Raw genomic sequence first — 17,031 nt, 5'->3', positions numbered from 1 at the left:
TTTACCGTCCAATTTTACCGCTCCTAATGGTTTTCGTGATGCTTTGCTTGCTGCAAAAAAATAAATAGCTTAATTTCTAGAAATAAAAAAAAATTACAAAAGACTTAAGACACGAACTTGCCTAAAAATTTACACATCTATGCAACTTAAAAGTCTATAACTCTTTATTAATAGCTTTTATGTGCATTTAAAATATGCTTTAACTAAATTTTTTTTCGCTAAATCTTTCACGAATTCACTTTTCATTAATTTATACAAACTTTCATTAATAAAGTGATCACAACATCAGCAATTGCCCAACATGTTAATACACAAATAAAACTGCAACAAATTATTTTATTGCCTTAATTAAGCTGAGCCAAAATTTTTAATATGCACTAACAATGCACAAAGCACAGCCCAGTAGTCACCATTTTACAATTTTACTACAAATTTTGGAACGTGCTTGGCACACAAAGCAAGAAAATGAGAAAAGGCTGACAATATTTGCGTGTGCGCTTACCTCAAGATCCCAAAATATGATAAAGAGGTAATTTCAAGGTGAAATATTCGGTTGTTGCCATAAAGCCGCATTGAATATTAAATAGAAATTACTTCTAATTTTATTTTCGTAATTTTTTTTATTAAAAAAAGAAATCATATCACTTTTTAAGCGGTAAAAAAGCTGCAGACTTTGCTGTTGTTAATAATTAGAAATAAGTAATTTAAACATATTTAAAAAAAAAAAGAGAATATCATGGTGTATCGGCAATCTTCTGCAATATCCAGTCGACATAATGCTGCACACTGGCGTAAACGCCGGGCACATCGGGACGCGCACAGCCAACACCATACGAGACCACACCGATCAAGTAATAGCGCACATTGTTGTTGTAAGTCTGCAAACAAGAACAAAAAAATATGAAAACATTTCTTATATATTTTTATTGTTTTTTTTTTCATTTTTCTATTTCAACTCACCTCCGGTATCATCAGTGGACCACCTGAGTCACCTTGGCACGTATCCTTGCCGCCTGATAGCACGCCAGCGCACAGCACACTATCATCGAATTGATCTGTGGACACTAAACGATTGATGTTGTTGTAGCTACTTTCACAGACATGGTTCCCGAAGATCGGTATTTGCAGTTCCTGCAAGACATTCGACGAGACGCCACCCTCCATTGTCTTGCCCCAGCCCACGACAAAGGGTGTGAAAGAGGTGTAATTCTTTTGGCGTATCGCCGTTGCGGTGGGCAAGCAAATCGGTGAAATTGTTTCTCTGAATTTTACGTTGCGCTCTAGCCACAGCACCGCCACATCGTTCTTGCCATTGCGGTTGTTATACTGCGGATGGGCTTCTTTCTGTTCGTGAAAGGAATTAAGGTTTGATTTAGGTAAAGCTGCAATATTATTGCCAACACCCACACACTTACCCGCACAATGTTCACATCCTCATGGCGTGTCTCAGTGTCGGTGCTCAGGTCATGTTCACCCAAACGTACATAAGCGCTACATGAAAACAACAACATATTAAAGAGAACTACTAAATACAAATCAATTATAATTTCACCACTTACAGATCACTACGTATGCAATGGGCTGCTGTGACGACGTGCCGCGCCGTCACCAAGGTGCCACCACACTTGAATGGTGAGCTCGATGAGCCGTCAGTATAGGCCAAGAGCACAGCCCATGGCCAAGCGCCCTTCTTGCTCACTTCGCCGCCAACAATTTTCTTGTAGGTGTTATGCGTGTAGCCGCAACCCTCTTCCAATGTGGGTGGACGTGTAGGTATTTCATCGCGGTTGACCACTGTGACCGACGGGTCTGTAATAACATTATCGCTGGTTGGACAACATGCCACGGAACGAACACCACCACAATTGCGATTGGATGCGCGTAGGAAATCGACAAACTCGGAGTCATTCGATTTGGCGTAAAGCTCGGTAACCAGTTGGGTGCACTTAGCAATGGCTGTAAAAAAGAAAACGCGTTATATTTTACGACTTCTTTTAGTGCTTCTGGTAAGGTATATAAAACGATAGTTAGTTTATCTACTTACCAACACAAACGCCGCGTCTTAGTTTCGGATCCACGCATGTGTCGCCTGTCAAACGTTCGCCGATTTCAACAGGTGGACTTGTATTGCTTAGAGCGGGCGCTGTTGTGGGACGAGTCGTTGTGGAAGAGAGCTGACCTTGATTTGGTGGTGGTCTCGGTTGAATTATGACTGGTGACGATGTAGTTGGCGGCAAGAAGGGATTAGTTGGACTTTCAGTGGTGGGCTGTGGACGTATTTGTGGTGCAGGTTGCGGTTGCGGTTGCGGTCTTGACTGTGGTAATGGTTGTGGTCGTACTTGAGGCTGTGGTTGTGGTCGTGGCTGTGGTTGCGGTTGCGGTTGCGGCTGGGGCGCTGGATTTACTGGTCGTGAACAGCAAACCTAAATAATTTCAGTTTTGAAAATCATTTTAAAATTTCCACTTTGTTTAAATTGCTATTATTTAACTTACCACTGGATCACCGTTGACACTTCGTGTACCGCACGAGCGTTGTGAGGTTATAACATAGCGTTCGGCTTGATTGCGATTGCGGATATTGAAAACGTTCGCTATTTGTGGACAGTATTGTAATAGCACGCAGTAACCATAATAATTTTCTGGCGTCACGCAGTTGTATTGGGCTGAAAGTTGGAGCGAAGATAAAAAATTCAAATATCAATGTGTAATTAATACATTTAATGAATAAATTTTCGTTTTTTTATTAAATTTAAAACTAAAGTATAGAGATACTGAGATCTATTCAAATAATAAATACTAATTTTGACAAAAACAAATTAACAAAATGCATCGAAATCTCGAAAAAGACAGAAAAATTGAGCGGTAATAAGAACTTATATTTTGGTTCGTAAATTAAGCACGGAACGAGAATAAAGTCGTAAATAAAAGTATGTAAAGGAATTAGGCTGTTTTAAAGCCCTCAAAAGGGGCTTAATTTTAACGATTTATTGTCGTAGTAAAGTAAATTTTTAGTGCTCAATTATATTAAATCGTTGAAACTAAATGAAATATTGTAATTTATTAATATTTTTTCCTATTTATACAAAACTGATTCTAAGTTTAAAACTAGTGTTTTTTTAACTAATCAGCGAAATCAATTAGGAATCGCTAGTTAACTTTTTAAATTTTTTAAAGCTTTTAGATATTCACATACGTATATTAAGCACAATTCTATTTGAGAAGAATTTTTAGTCTTCAATTATTGTCTCAACTCACGCAAAGTCAGTTTATTTAGTGTGCGAGCGCTGTATATTGATGAACAGTTATTTATTTAGATATGCTTATTTCATTTGACACGTGCTGAGGAGCGAAAACGGCGTCATCAAAACAAATAAAGCGAACTAAGACCAATTCTAAGCAAAGTGGAATGAAAACTTTTGTAATCTTCATTAGTGGTTCATTATTACTTTTAATTTTTTTTTTCTATAATTTTTCATATTTCACATTCACTGTCATGGCTGTTGATCATATTATCGTAATTGATCGAGTTTTTTGTGTTTACATTTAATTAAGTTTTTTTTTATTTTTTATTTTTTTGCAAGCTCCAAAATCGTAACCTTGAAGTCGGCTACCTGTCCATTAACTGGTTTACTGAACTTGCATACAAAATACTCCATACAAATTTTAAAATGACGCGCACAGCAACTAAATAAGTGTATTTACATATATATATATACAACAGGTATATATAATAATGATGAGCTGGTATTTTTTTTAAGCAGCTCTCAGGCTAAAAGAATGAATTGTAATCTTACAAGGCGAAATTGCAGCAGTGAAAGGCACTTCGTATGTTCTGTCTAAAAAGATTGCACGCAGTTGCTTTGAGAATACAGTTATCTAACTTGACAGATGGTTATTAAAATATAAAGTCATTGTCTGTATTTTTCCAGAGTATTAATTATGGTATGTTGGGGCGTGTTAAAACTTATTAACTTGGCCTTGTAACATGTAATTCCTTCTTCACTAATGATTTCTTAACTGGGAAAGCCACAAAATATTTAAAAGTAAAAGGATAAAACATGATTTTAAAAACATTTTGAGCTCTCTTTATACATTTTTGAAACTAATTGGAAATAGTTGCTTTGAAAATGGTTTGTTAGTTTTTATTTTATATTTTGTCACAGTTACATGTCTTCTGAAATCATCAAATGATGAGTTTTAATTATAAGCAAAAAGTTCAATAATGATCCAAATCTGGCTGAAAAATCTCGAGCAAATATATGTGCATGTATATGTCCAGTTGATAATGAACTGAACGACTTCATTTCCATAAATAAATCTCACCCGTTTACCGTCCATAATATAGCAAAGACCGAAGAAACACAAACTTCTTCACTGACAGCAATTTACATTGTAAAAAATATGCGATTTAGTCTCATTTGAGGTAGAAGTTGAAAAAAAGCTACCGCATACTCTTCAGGTCAAATAACTGCGGGATAACTTTGAGCTCATTACAAGGTATTTATATTAACACAAAGTACTCATATACACCAAGGGTAGGTAGTCTAAAAGAGCAAACAAATTTTGGCTTGCCGGCCAAAAATGAATCAAGCCAATTTTTGATCAAGAAAGGTGTGTGCTATAAGGCTGGTGACGCAAAACTTCCTAGTCACTGTTTTCCAATAGTTTAAATCGATTTTACAACATGAGACCGAGCGTTGTAATGATGGAAACATACTGTCTCGTGCCTAGTCGCGATTTCCGGGTGTTTTTCAGCAATCGTTCACTTTGATGAGTTGTTGTCGTTAGCGTTCCCCAATAATGGTCTTTGAACATCTCTTAGCTTCAATTTATATGACACCTAATTTCCTTGCTGAGTTCAATGTTCAATGTTTTCAATTTCTCTTCTTCAAACTTTTTTCACCGCCAAGACGTTGTTCACAATACACTTTTACAAAAATGCGATGACTTTCGGTTGAGGTTTTCTTCACATTAAAGTAATGAAGAAGAATTTCCCGGAAAATCTTTTTTTAGGCACAAAATTATTTCGAATTTGAGTGAAAAAAATTATTGTTGATTTCACTTCAAATGTATAACATATACTAAATAAGACGCACAAGGACAGTAGTTCGGAATATTGGAACAATGAAATAATAATCACGTTACGCCATCTCTGGGGAAACCGCACAAATATAGTTATAGCAGCAATACAAAATTTGTATTTTTTTCGAATAACCGATTTGATCCCCTGTCGGTGTTTTAAAAAATATTCTTGGATCACAATTTCGAACTTCTGCTGATAGCTTCAAATATGTCATACGACTGTAAAATAAATGCAAAATCTGAGAGTATCTAAGTAATTAAGTTAACTTAGTTTTATTTTGAAATTTTCTTAGCGTATAATCTCGAATTAGAGTTATTTAATCTTATTTAGAGTTCTTCATAAATATTTATTTCACTATCAATGGCTTCAGTTCCTTTGGCACATAATCTCTACGATATTTTTATTGCGAATTTATTTTGCTGTAAAGACTCACTCAAATATTTACGAAATTACATGTTCTGCTAATTGTTGGTGTACTTTTTTTTTAAATAAATATTTTCACACACTATTATTAACTTTTCGCAAGACGAGAAATTAATGCTTATTCACTTATTCGTTTGTTCAGTTACATTTCCTTGTGAAAAACCTACCTTGCGAGAGCACAGCGTGAGGCAGCACAGCAAAGGCGAATATTAGTAACGGAATAAATGCCTTCATTTTAAATTTTGAATATATTAAACTTGAATCTAAGTGGTATGTTTTCTATTATTCAGCGAAAAAATATTATAATATTATTTTTACAATTAATTATAAACACTTGCATAACAATTGCAATTAGTTTGGTTTGCTTCAAGTATTTATTCACAACATCACTTAGTCACAATATGGCACACATATATTGTATATTTCCCCTAGGTCACTTTATAGGCATTAGGCCGAGTAGCGCGTGCTATTCGTTGCGAACGCGTTTAAATCAGAACTGTTTCCGAAAAAGTCGCGAACGAATTTTCACAAAGGCAGCAGTTGAACGGATCTTTTTTAACTCAAACCGTTCGCCAGCATTCGCATAAACAAACTAACAGCCGGTTTATATTTGCAATACACTTATGAATCTCAAGTTAGTACCAGTGTAGTAGCTAGTAAGCAGTAGCGGGTTGAACGCAAAATGAGCAATTAAGAGTGTGAGAAAAGTTGTGTGCCTGTATGTGTATTAGGGGCGTATAAAACATATTTGAACAATTAAGAAAGGGCTTAGTTCGGCTGTCACCGAACATTTTATACTCTTGCAACTTGCAAGGCTGAAAGTCATGGTAATACCTTCAGTTGTTAGCAAAAACTTTATATTAAAAAATGTTGCGAAAGAATTAAACATCCATTATTCGATAAAATCGTAATCTTCTTCTTGACTTATATTAAATATATACTTAGACTTAGTTACCATAAACTTAGACTTAGTTTTATTGCTATATTTTAGTTCGCGTCAGCTAAAATTATATTAAAAACATCTTCAAATGAGATATTACATGCATGATATTAACTCGACCAAAAACGCTAAATTTAGTTGATTTGGAAAATATCAACCAGGGGCTCGGAAATCATTATATTAAGGATATGAAGTTTAGACCAATGTATAACCTTTCCAATTCCATTCTAATTCAGCGCTAAACCACGTAATTTTTAAGAAAACTTGTCCATTTAGTTAAACACGCTTTCTCAATTTCATTGAGATAACTCACATATTGGCCGATATATGCAGTATAAAGTCATCCGGAAGTTCGAAAATCTTTATATTAGGTATATGTAGGCTAAGGGAAGTATTTACCCGATTCACATTTTTGACACAGGTACTACTATCAGGAACGAATCCTCTCTGAATTTCAATTATATATTTCACGCATTGGGAGATATTTTCGGTAAATAGTCAACTATTAGTGCTGGTGTTAACATAGTCGGTCCCTGGGAGTTTGAACAGTTGTAGACCGATATTGACAATTTTTGGTCATAAGATGGCCTACTATGAGCGTACTATTCTTTGCAAATTTTAGTCCCGATACATTCATTGGTGCTTGATTTTCCTACTAGAAAGTGAAATAATTAGATGAAATTTAAAATTATGTTATATGGGAAGTAGGCGGGGTTGTCGTCCGATTTCGCCCGTTGACACTGTAATATATGTATAGATGGGCGGTACTACGCCCATCGTCCAATTTTTACGGTGTCCTTGTTTTTTTTGCCAAGGAACACGTGATACGATATCTAAATTTTTCTCAAGTTACACCTTGCACGGACGGACATACAGTCACCCGGATTTCAACTCGTCTCTTCACCCTGATCATTTATATATACATAACCTTATATCTATCTCGATTAGTTTGAGATGACACAAACAATCGTTAGGCTAACAAAACTATAATGATCTGTTGTTACAGGAGTAAAAAAATTGTAAAAGTATTGCAAATTTAACATACTACCAGGTTAAGTCAGAGCTCAAACTAATTTCTATATTGTCAACAGGTGGCGCTGTCATAACGTGCTTGACCATGACTCAATTAACCGCTACAGTCGCTGTTCGTTTTATTGTTTCAGTTATTATGCAGTTATAGACAAAGGATATTTTGGAAATTAATGTATTTGAATTCAAAAATAACAGTATTGTATATTATTTAATATTTTTGGTTTATGACGCATTTTGGTTTGGTACTTCGCTATGCCATATTGCAAAATCGCCTAGCTATAGGCAACGTCTACTCACTTATCATATCCATGTTTCAAAAATTGTATATTGTTTCAATTTCACCGATTACGCTTTATTACAATACATTTATTCAAATTACTGACCACATTATTTATTTATAAGAAACTTAGGGATTTAAATGACATTACTTGTTGCTGCTTGAAAATGATATTCAAAAATTTTAAATGTAGTGCAACATACTAGCATAAATGTAATGTATGTTAAAAAAAAAGTAATAATAATGTTTACTATTTCACTAAAAACGACATTTTAAATAGAGAAAATTTAAAAACATCAAATTTCGTGATTTAGTTTGGTCGTAAGTATTTATATGTCTCAGTAGGCTTCCTCTTATTACATGTGCCCTATCATTTGAAAATTCCTTTGACTGATTACCAAAGCTCTTCAAAAATTCATCAGCCAAGTTCCGAATTTAAAATTAGTGAAATTGGTTTCGAAGTAGCGGGTGACTGACGCATTTTGATGATATATTGTTATTAACATTAAATTCGCAATAAATTATTATGATTCTCAATCAAAAATATATCGGTAATTTAAAACAATATCAGCAATTTGGATCACCCTAATATTTTCCATGTATCTACATATCATATACTCACACACACGCATATCCACAATGAATGACAACTTTATTAAGGTATAGCACTTAATACAGCCTTTGGCATGTACTTTACCTAAAAGCCCAGTTTAGCGGGAATAAATTTAAATTACTCTTCGAATATGCATAGCCAATATTCTTAATCGCAGAGAGTTAGACAATCTCCCTCTACACTTTAAGTATGTATTAACACGAAAAAATTACTAACTAAAATTTACGTTATATTCAAAATATTCAGTTTTCTAGTTATACTCATTTTTGCGAGCGTAAAAATCGTGCTAAAAATGCTCCACTCGCAAATTTTAGAAGAGCGCAATCGCTATGAAGATAGCAAAATCCATATATATGTATGTATATATGTAAGCAAACAGAAGACTGAGGAAGCGAACTTATACTGTTAAATCATGAGAGTATTTTCAAAAGTAATCGCAGTAATTACAGTTATTAATATACAGATATCTAAGAATATTTAATTTACTATATTTCTCTGCCATTAAAAATTTTGTTTTACAATTTTGTTTTACAAATAACAAATTTATATAGGCTTGTGTGTTGTTCAGTAATAACTATGTACATATGTATGTAAATATGTAAACATTGATCTACTTTCATATGATATTCAACTTCCTAAGCAATTCTGTAGAAAGTTGTTATAACACATACACACATATTCATACATACATATGTACATATGTACATATTGGCACACATATTCCTTACATACATACATAAATACATGCATACCATATTTTCAGGCATTCTCGCTAAAATATGAGAAATACGAAATTATTTCATAAATTTAGACACTTAAAATTCTTCGGACATTACACAGGATATTACAATAAAAAAATGTTGTTGGCGTGTCCGGCATTCGAATTATGAGCCATGTGTCATCATTTGGATTAGCCGTGCGCGGTTGCTGCATAGCAAAATGCTCGAATTGCAAGTAGCTACACTAGCAACAACAACAACGCTGTCAGCATACTTAATGTCAACTCTGTGCTGCAGTTACATTTTAGTTTTAATTATTTTATTAAGTTTTTTTCGACAGACTGGCGTCTAGTTCACGCGGATATTCCAAATTATAAACGGATTTGCGCTTCAAGGTGGTTTAGTTTATGTGCTTTTTGTTTTCCTTCATATAATTCCGTATTGTTTTTGTTATTCATTGCTTTGATATTGCGTGTACACACAATTTTCAAGAATTCTAAGTGAGTCATTATGTGATTGAAATTTCGAAAGTGAAGCATATGACAAAACTTCAAATGAGTGTGATCTTATGTAGCACATATTTCAAGAATACGTTTATTAACACATTTTGGGTTTTACTTGGCTTATTAAGTAATTAATTAACTATAGTTTGTTTTTAATTGAAAATATTTTTTTCTTTTATTGAGTAAAGCGTTTTGCGCTACTGTTTATCTTTTGAGCCCATAAACTTTGCTGGGGAAGAGAGAAGAGCGTATGGAAAGCAACACATCTTTCGCCTAATTTTAAAAGCTTCTTCTAGTAGCAATAATTAAGCCTGAGTGTACTGTTCCGTTCAATAAAAATCATTCCTCGTTTGGATTAGGTTTAAATGTTGTAGCTTCCTCAATTTTTCAAAGTCATAAAGGCGCTAAATTGAAGAAGAGGCTTGGGTAAGCATCCATCAAATCAATCAATCATGGTCTAAGTGAAAATTATATACATACGTGAAACATAGATATATATATTTTTTTTACCTTATCATTAAGTAAATGATTATAACATCCAGCGAGGCAAACTTTCTTTCCATAACATCATTCCAACACAGAAGAGGGCTAATTTTTCTTTCTTCACATACTTGCCCCCCCACTAACGCTTAAATCTTTTACAGCTAGATATCTATTTCGACGATGGGTAACAGTGTCTATTTGGTTCACCGAGAGACTTTTACAATCCTTTACACAGTCCAAGGACATAATTTTACGGCTATCAACAGTGACATCTACACCAAGACAAAAGCGCATCAGACTCACTTGCTGTCAGTAGACGATAATTGAACTGCGTGAACCAAAGCCCGCGCAATGACATAGGGCAATCTAGTTCTGTCACAAGAGCTGTAGCGCGAAAAGATAATGATAACTAAAGGTTTACGGAACATGGATTGGTTATGACGAAATTAAAAGCATCAACCAAAAGATAATTAAGAACAAGAAAAAATATTACAACAATAAAATCACTTATATGGCTTGAAAATTCATCTGCCATACCGACGTATAATCGTATAAATATAGTAATCGGGGGAATTACAAATGTTTCCGATAATTTACAAGCAATCACTTGACTAAAATAAAACATAAAAACGCCCAAATACGCAAAAATGAAGAGAAACAAGTTCAGTTTAGCCGGCCTTACATATCGCAACCGCAAACTTGCTCGCTTCCAATTAAGCTCTCAAAGCGATACCGCCTTATATTCAAATATTTACACGTTCTCATCTTCTGTGATAAGAGCATTCCATTCTACTCTGCATTTAATGCTCAGGCAGCCAGTGTGTGATGCTAACAAGTTATTACAACTTATTTAACCGCAAAACCGGCCTGTTCAATAAAATCACTTAGTTAACAACAACAAGCCGTACATTAAAGTATTTGAACTTGTATTTAATGCGCATACTAAGGTGTTTAGTAGATTTTGTTGGTTTTGTTATGAGAACTACGCCTTCATATCAACAAACCAAACACTCGTTTGCTTTTGCTGATATTTTATTTTTGTTTTCGTGCTTATACTCGTACTTATTCAAATGCTTATGTTTACTTGTTTTGGAGTAATGACCTATAAATGAATAGACGACCTATTAAATTCTAAGTGGTTCTACAATAACATGTGGACATGGCTGGACGTGACACAGAAAGGAATCAGATAATGTTTTAAGTAAGGTTCACGAATTGTGCTATATTAATTTACTTAATATTTACTCCGAAAACCGAAAAGTATAAATATTTGTGCCTTAACCGTACTGATGCATTTCTTCTCATGTGATTTGATATTTTAGAAACCAAAAGTTCATGAAAAGATCATTGCTCGACAAAGAATCAATTGACCTATTGCGTCTATAACTATATATGTATGTCCAAGTGATGGCGTAACTTGATTGTTATTTCATTTTCTCAATATTTCGCAAATGAATTAGAAAGCTAATATACTTTTCGCGCCTTTTTTCGCTTATGTCATTCATTTGAAGTACAAACAACAAAAAAAATTTCACTCAAATATGACGAGCTTTGTGAAAGTAAAAAAGTGTTTTTGCGGGGAGTTCTTTTCATTACTTTAATATGAAGAAAAGCTCAGTCGGAAGTCAGCGTATTTAAGTGGAAATTTATGGTGTTCTAGCAGAACGAAAGTACCAAAAATGGTTTGCACGATTTAAAAGTGGTTATTTCGTCCTGGGCGACTTACTCAATGAAGATTGTTGCCAAATACAAAATAAGCTGCCAAAACCGTTGGAAGTCACTAAAGCCATCATTTCAAAACGTTTAAAAGCAACCGAATACAATCAAAAGCATGGAAATTGGATGCCACATAAATTGAAGGCAAGAGACGTTGAAAGACGATTTGGGATTTCAAAAATGCTGTTTGAACACTATAAAATAAATTGTTTATGCATCGGATTGTGCGATTGGACAACCTTAAACGCAAAAGGTCATATCGAAACCTGACCAACCAGCCAAATCAACGGCAAAGCCGAATATCCATGACGCCAAGATATGGCTCTGTATTTGGTGGGATCAGAAGGACGTGCTGTGTGTTATAAGCTACTAAATCCAGATGAAACCATTAATGTTGAACGCTACCGACAACAACTCATCGAATTCCAGGAAGCGATTGCCGAAAAATGCCCGAAATTTTCAACTTGATATGAGGCAATAATTTTCCACGAAGATAACGCTCGGCCTCATGTTGCAACACCCGTTAAGTACTATGTGGAAAACAGTGGCTGGGAAGTTTTGCCTTACCCGCCTTATGGCCCAAACCTTGCCCCTTCTAACAACTATTGGTTCCGCTCGCATCGCTAATGGCATTACGGTGATATTTATTGAAAGTTGAGAGTTTGGAACTCCAGATTTTTGAGACAAGCTTCCATCTTAATTATGTTTCTTCCATATCACTGCTTTAGAGATGTTATTAAGAATGTAAAACTGGTGTGTAGCACCATACGATATCTGTTTTGAACTTAACCGAACTAAAAGGAGCATTGCTCTTTGCCATGGTTGAAAGTTTTTACCACGAATATGTTAGTCATTCATATGTCCATGATATTTGGCAATATGCGTATATTTTTTAGTTTTTTTTTTTGGTATTTAACTCTTCAAAATTTAAAATTTTAATTTCGTTTGTTGTTATTGCCTGCATGCCATCTTACAAATTTTGGCAAAACCCTCGATGACGTAATCACATAAGAGCACATAAATACATATATACGATTACATACAAAAGCATGAATATGTTTATATGCTGTTGCTACAGAAAAAGTCGCGGATAAGTTGACGTATGTATGTGCATTTTTAATAAGAAATACATACAGACGCATAAGTTAGGTTACTCGCACATTTGCACTTGATAACAAATTCAAGTTCAAACCGCACACCAGCAATTTGTATAGTACCCGTTAATCATTGACAGTTTAGATTTCACCTTTTTGATATAGATTAATATAGATATTCACATTTTTAATGAATTCATGCACAAAAATTGCATTATCATTGTTTTAATAGCAAATGTTTTAATTGTTGGTGTTCACATATTGAAACGTGTTTCGGCTTCTAGGTAATGATTTCGTAGACTTACCAAAAAAGTATATGAATTGTCGTTTAAGTCTTATGAAAATAGCAATTAATTTTTTCGATATTTATAATTATAATGTTCCGTTATATGTCTGGTATCAAAACGTCCAATTTAAAAATAAACGATAAAGATTCATTAAAAATATACCCTTTTTTGAAGATAAAACAAAAAACCCTTCACAAATAAAAAAGTTTTCGATACAAGAACTTGATTTTGATCGGTCAGATTAAATGGCAGTTAAATGCTAACAAGTCCGATCTGAGCAATTTGTGCGGAGATTGTAGCATTATCATACCCATGCCGAATTTCGTGAGTATATCCGGTCAGTCCTATTTCTCTGCTCGCTATCTTTGCGCGCCTCTTTCTCACTTCAAAAAACATACATGTAAATTCGACAACAAAGTTTTCAAGTTGACTTTTATACAAGAAAGTTTCCGGATACCTCATTTAAGTGATATAACTCTATCTTTAATTCCACCTAGTTTTGATTTACATATTTCAGACCAGTTTTAGTATTTTGAACGACTCAAATGGCAAATTACTATCAAAACTGAAAATACAAATATTTCTTTTACTGATTTTAAAAACTTATGGTTTGAATTAAATAGATCATAATCGTTTATAAAAATCGTAAGAGAGAAATTGTGCAGAGAGTAATATTTCCCCCCCATTAACTGAATTGCAACCAATTGTGTTAGAACAACTGGTATTGTTTGTTCGATTCGCTGCTCTCCAATATTTTACGAGACTGAGAATGGTTCAATTAGCGTAATTTAATTTAAGTTAGTTTTTTTTAATGAAAAATATTTATTTATTCTAAACAAAATAAAACATAACTAAAACTAAGTGTGCAGTTGCGTTAAATAGGAAATACTTTCCTGAGATATATGTGTAATACACTATATAAGTGCATATGTTACATAAGTAATGGATATATATCAACTTCCGAATTTATTATTTGCTGACGAGAATCGACTATTAGTAGAAACATTTGATTTTATGACAACCCGGATTCGAACTCACGACACACCGGTTGATAGTGGCGCAACTAAAATTCAGCAAATTATATACTTCATAAAATATTTCCTAAATTACGAAACTGCTTTCCTAATTTGAGTTAACAATTACTTAAGCTAATGGCCCATTACACGCCTTGTTGGTGGACGTCAAATCAAATCAACAAATCGTCTAACGCGCCATATACCTAAAATTAAAACTAACTGCAAAGTATCGTTCTTTGACTGCGCGGCTCACGTTTCCGCTAGGCGTTCCAATATCCAGTCTATGTAACTTTGAGTATTCGTGTAAACACCCGGTACACCAATGCGTCCACAACCAATGCCGTACGAAACCACACCGAGTGCATAAAAGCGGGTTACACCTTTATATGGCTAAAAATAAAAATAAAAGCGTTACTTGGGATTTACTACTACAAACTTTTTAGAGATGCACACCTCTGCCACCATTAGCGGTCCACCGGAATCACCGCCACAGGTATCACGTCCGCCACCCAAATCGCCGGCACATACTACAGTATTGTCGAATTGCTGATTGGAGACAAGTCTATTATTGGCCTGGTAAGATTGTCGACATACAGAATTGTCCATAACTTCAATTTGTAGTTCTTGTAAAATATTTGACGAACGTCCACCTTCCATCAAACGTCCCCAACCCGCAACGAAAGGATGATGACCCAAATATGATTTATTTCGTAGCTGCGCGGAAGCAGGCAGACATATGGGGCATATGTAATCTGTAGAGAGCAGAAATTTAGCATTCGTACACTGATCGTTCAGAGGATTATTCATATCATGCCTGTGAAATCTACATTTTTCTCCAGATATAGGATTGCTATGTCATAGCGTCGATCTCGGGCACCAAAATCGGGATGTCGTACTGACTGTTGAATTGAAAAGAAAGTTAACGAAAATAACTAATGTATGGTAAGGTTATGAATGACATAATAAAACCCTTTGGAATGTCCCCAAGATTAATAAAGATTTTGTCTTTATTTCATATCTCAAATTTTTTAGAGGAATGCTCCGGATCCATTTCGGCTAAGGTGATAAGCAATTTGCAGTATGGTTTTGATAACCGGATACCTAATTAGTCTCATTAGGTCTCACCAAACCAATAACCAATTCTCTCAATACATAACGCTCACCTTTACAACATCGATATCCACGTGTTTCGTTTCCGTTTCTGTGCTCAAATCATATTCGCCTAAACGTACAAACGATCTGAAAATGTGAAAACATATTTATTTTATAACTTCAAAATAGCGATCTCCCGTTCGTACTACTTACAAATCTCTCAAAATGCAATGAGCTGCAGTCAGCACGTGTCGCGCTGTTATCAACGAACCGCCACAACGAAAAGGTGACAAACTATAACGGTCATACCCGACTAAGGCCATCCACGGCCAAGCGCCTATACTGCTATCACCACCGCCAACCACTTTCAGCGACGATAGATGTGTGATCCCACAACCTTCATCTTCCGTCGGCAAATGCCAGGCCGCATCATTGGAACGCGTCATTGCTTTTCGCTGCTCTAGCGGGCAGCAAACATTCGTGCCGATGCTGTAACAGATTGCATTGGAAAGCTCTAATTGTTTACGGAACTCGGTGTCGGTGGGATTTTGTTTCGCGCGTTTTAGCAAAGCGTCGCAGTTTTGTAGAGCTTAAATAACGAAGAGAGGGAAAAAATATTATAAACAATACTGCATACTTATAAATAGCGGGTAGGGAGGAAGAGAGAAATGGAGAGGGAAGACAACAAATCAAAACACGAAAGCAACGGCGCAGAAAATGCACTCACGCTTGCAGTTGCCCTGACTGCCATCGTGTGGAACGCGGCAGGTTTCCGGTGGTGAATTTACGCCATCGGACACGGAACGATCATCGCTGTTAATTTCTGGCGATACTATGGATGTTGTTGTTGTCACATTTGCTGACGTGGGCACGAGCGTAGTTGAAAGAACTTGATTATCGTTCTGATTTGCGTCTTCGAAGATCGGGCGAGTGCAGCAAAGCTATATGTATATAGAGTCATATATTATAGTTTGCAGTGAGATCAGTCATGTTAAAACTTACGATCGGATAATTGTCTGAAGTTAGTCGATTATAGCAAATATTGCGTAGAGCCTTCGTATACCGTGTCGCTTGATTCATGTCCAGTCGTTTATAGAGTGTCAATACCTCCTGACAGTATTTCAATGATACACACATACCCCAGTCGCCGAGTGGAGTGCGACAGGCATTATTTTGTGGTACTAAAAACAATTTATATGCATAAGAATATATTTATTTCATTATTATTTCAAAATATACAAATATAAAAATAACCTACCTTCATACGACATCCAACGATGAGCCGTTATTTCACAGATAAATACGGTAAGCAGTAATGTAATTGAACATTTTGTGGTCCACATTTTTTATTTATTTTACTTCCCCTCTTGCGCTGTATTTGTTTGTAATAAACGATTATTGAACCGTAACTGTGCTAAGTACTAAACTAGCGGAAAACCGACGCTATACTAAACCTAAATTATAGTTTTCACTAGACCTAATCATGCAATTCCACACTGAGTGTGCTCAACTATATGTTGGTAAATGTGGCAGAAAGTGATTATTATTTGTTGATTACTAAAAAACCCATAAGTATGGACTTCACCAAATTGCATTTCTCTCAGCGCATCTTCACGAACTCAACAAAACTACTACAAGTACAACAAATATAGCAAAAACAATACCAGAATTTTTATTAATAGATGCAATATAAAAATTTTGATCGGGCGTGCACGCTTTAGTTGTCAGCTACACGTTAGGCTGTAACATGAAA

The 17,031-nt window shown here is 35.0% G+C and overlaps 1 protein-coding gene across 1 annotated transcript; it reads right to left on the bottom strand.

Moving 5' to 3' along the window:
- Nucleotides 1-600: 600 nt before the first annotated feature.
- Nucleotides 601-16,791, bottom strand: LOC106625517 (ovochymase-2). The gene is made up of 16 exons (XM_070111978.1): nt 16,537-16,791; nt 16,281-16,459; nt 16,006-16,219; nt 15,492-15,867; nt 15,350-15,425; nt 15,001-15,085; nt 14,640-14,938; nt 14,440-14,576; nt 14,209-14,233; nt 5,674-5,785; nt 2,494-2,663; nt 2,045-2,423; nt 1,560-1,956; nt 1,416-1,491; nt 961-1,344; nt 601-878 (listed from the first exon to the last, which is right to left on the bottom strand). Exons 1-16 carry the CDS (start codon nt 16,619-16,621, stop codon nt 735-737), a joined length of 3,138 nt encoding a protein of 1,045 aa, XP_069968079.1. The 5' UTR covers nt 16,622-16,791; the 3' UTR covers nt 601-734.
- Nucleotides 16,792-17,031: the final 240 nt, after the last annotated feature.

Source organism: Bactrocera oleae, chromosome 6 (assembly GCF_042242935.1).
Source record: "Bactrocera oleae isolate idBacOlea1 chromosome 6, idBacOlea1, whole genome shotgun sequence".
In the NCBI taxonomy this organism is placed as follows: domain Eukaryota; kingdom Metazoa; phylum Arthropoda; class Insecta; order Diptera; family Tephritidae; genus Bactrocera; species Bactrocera oleae.
The sequence above is the reverse complement of the archived record's forward strand: the minus strand, read 5'-3'. Positions and strand labels throughout refer to the sequence as shown.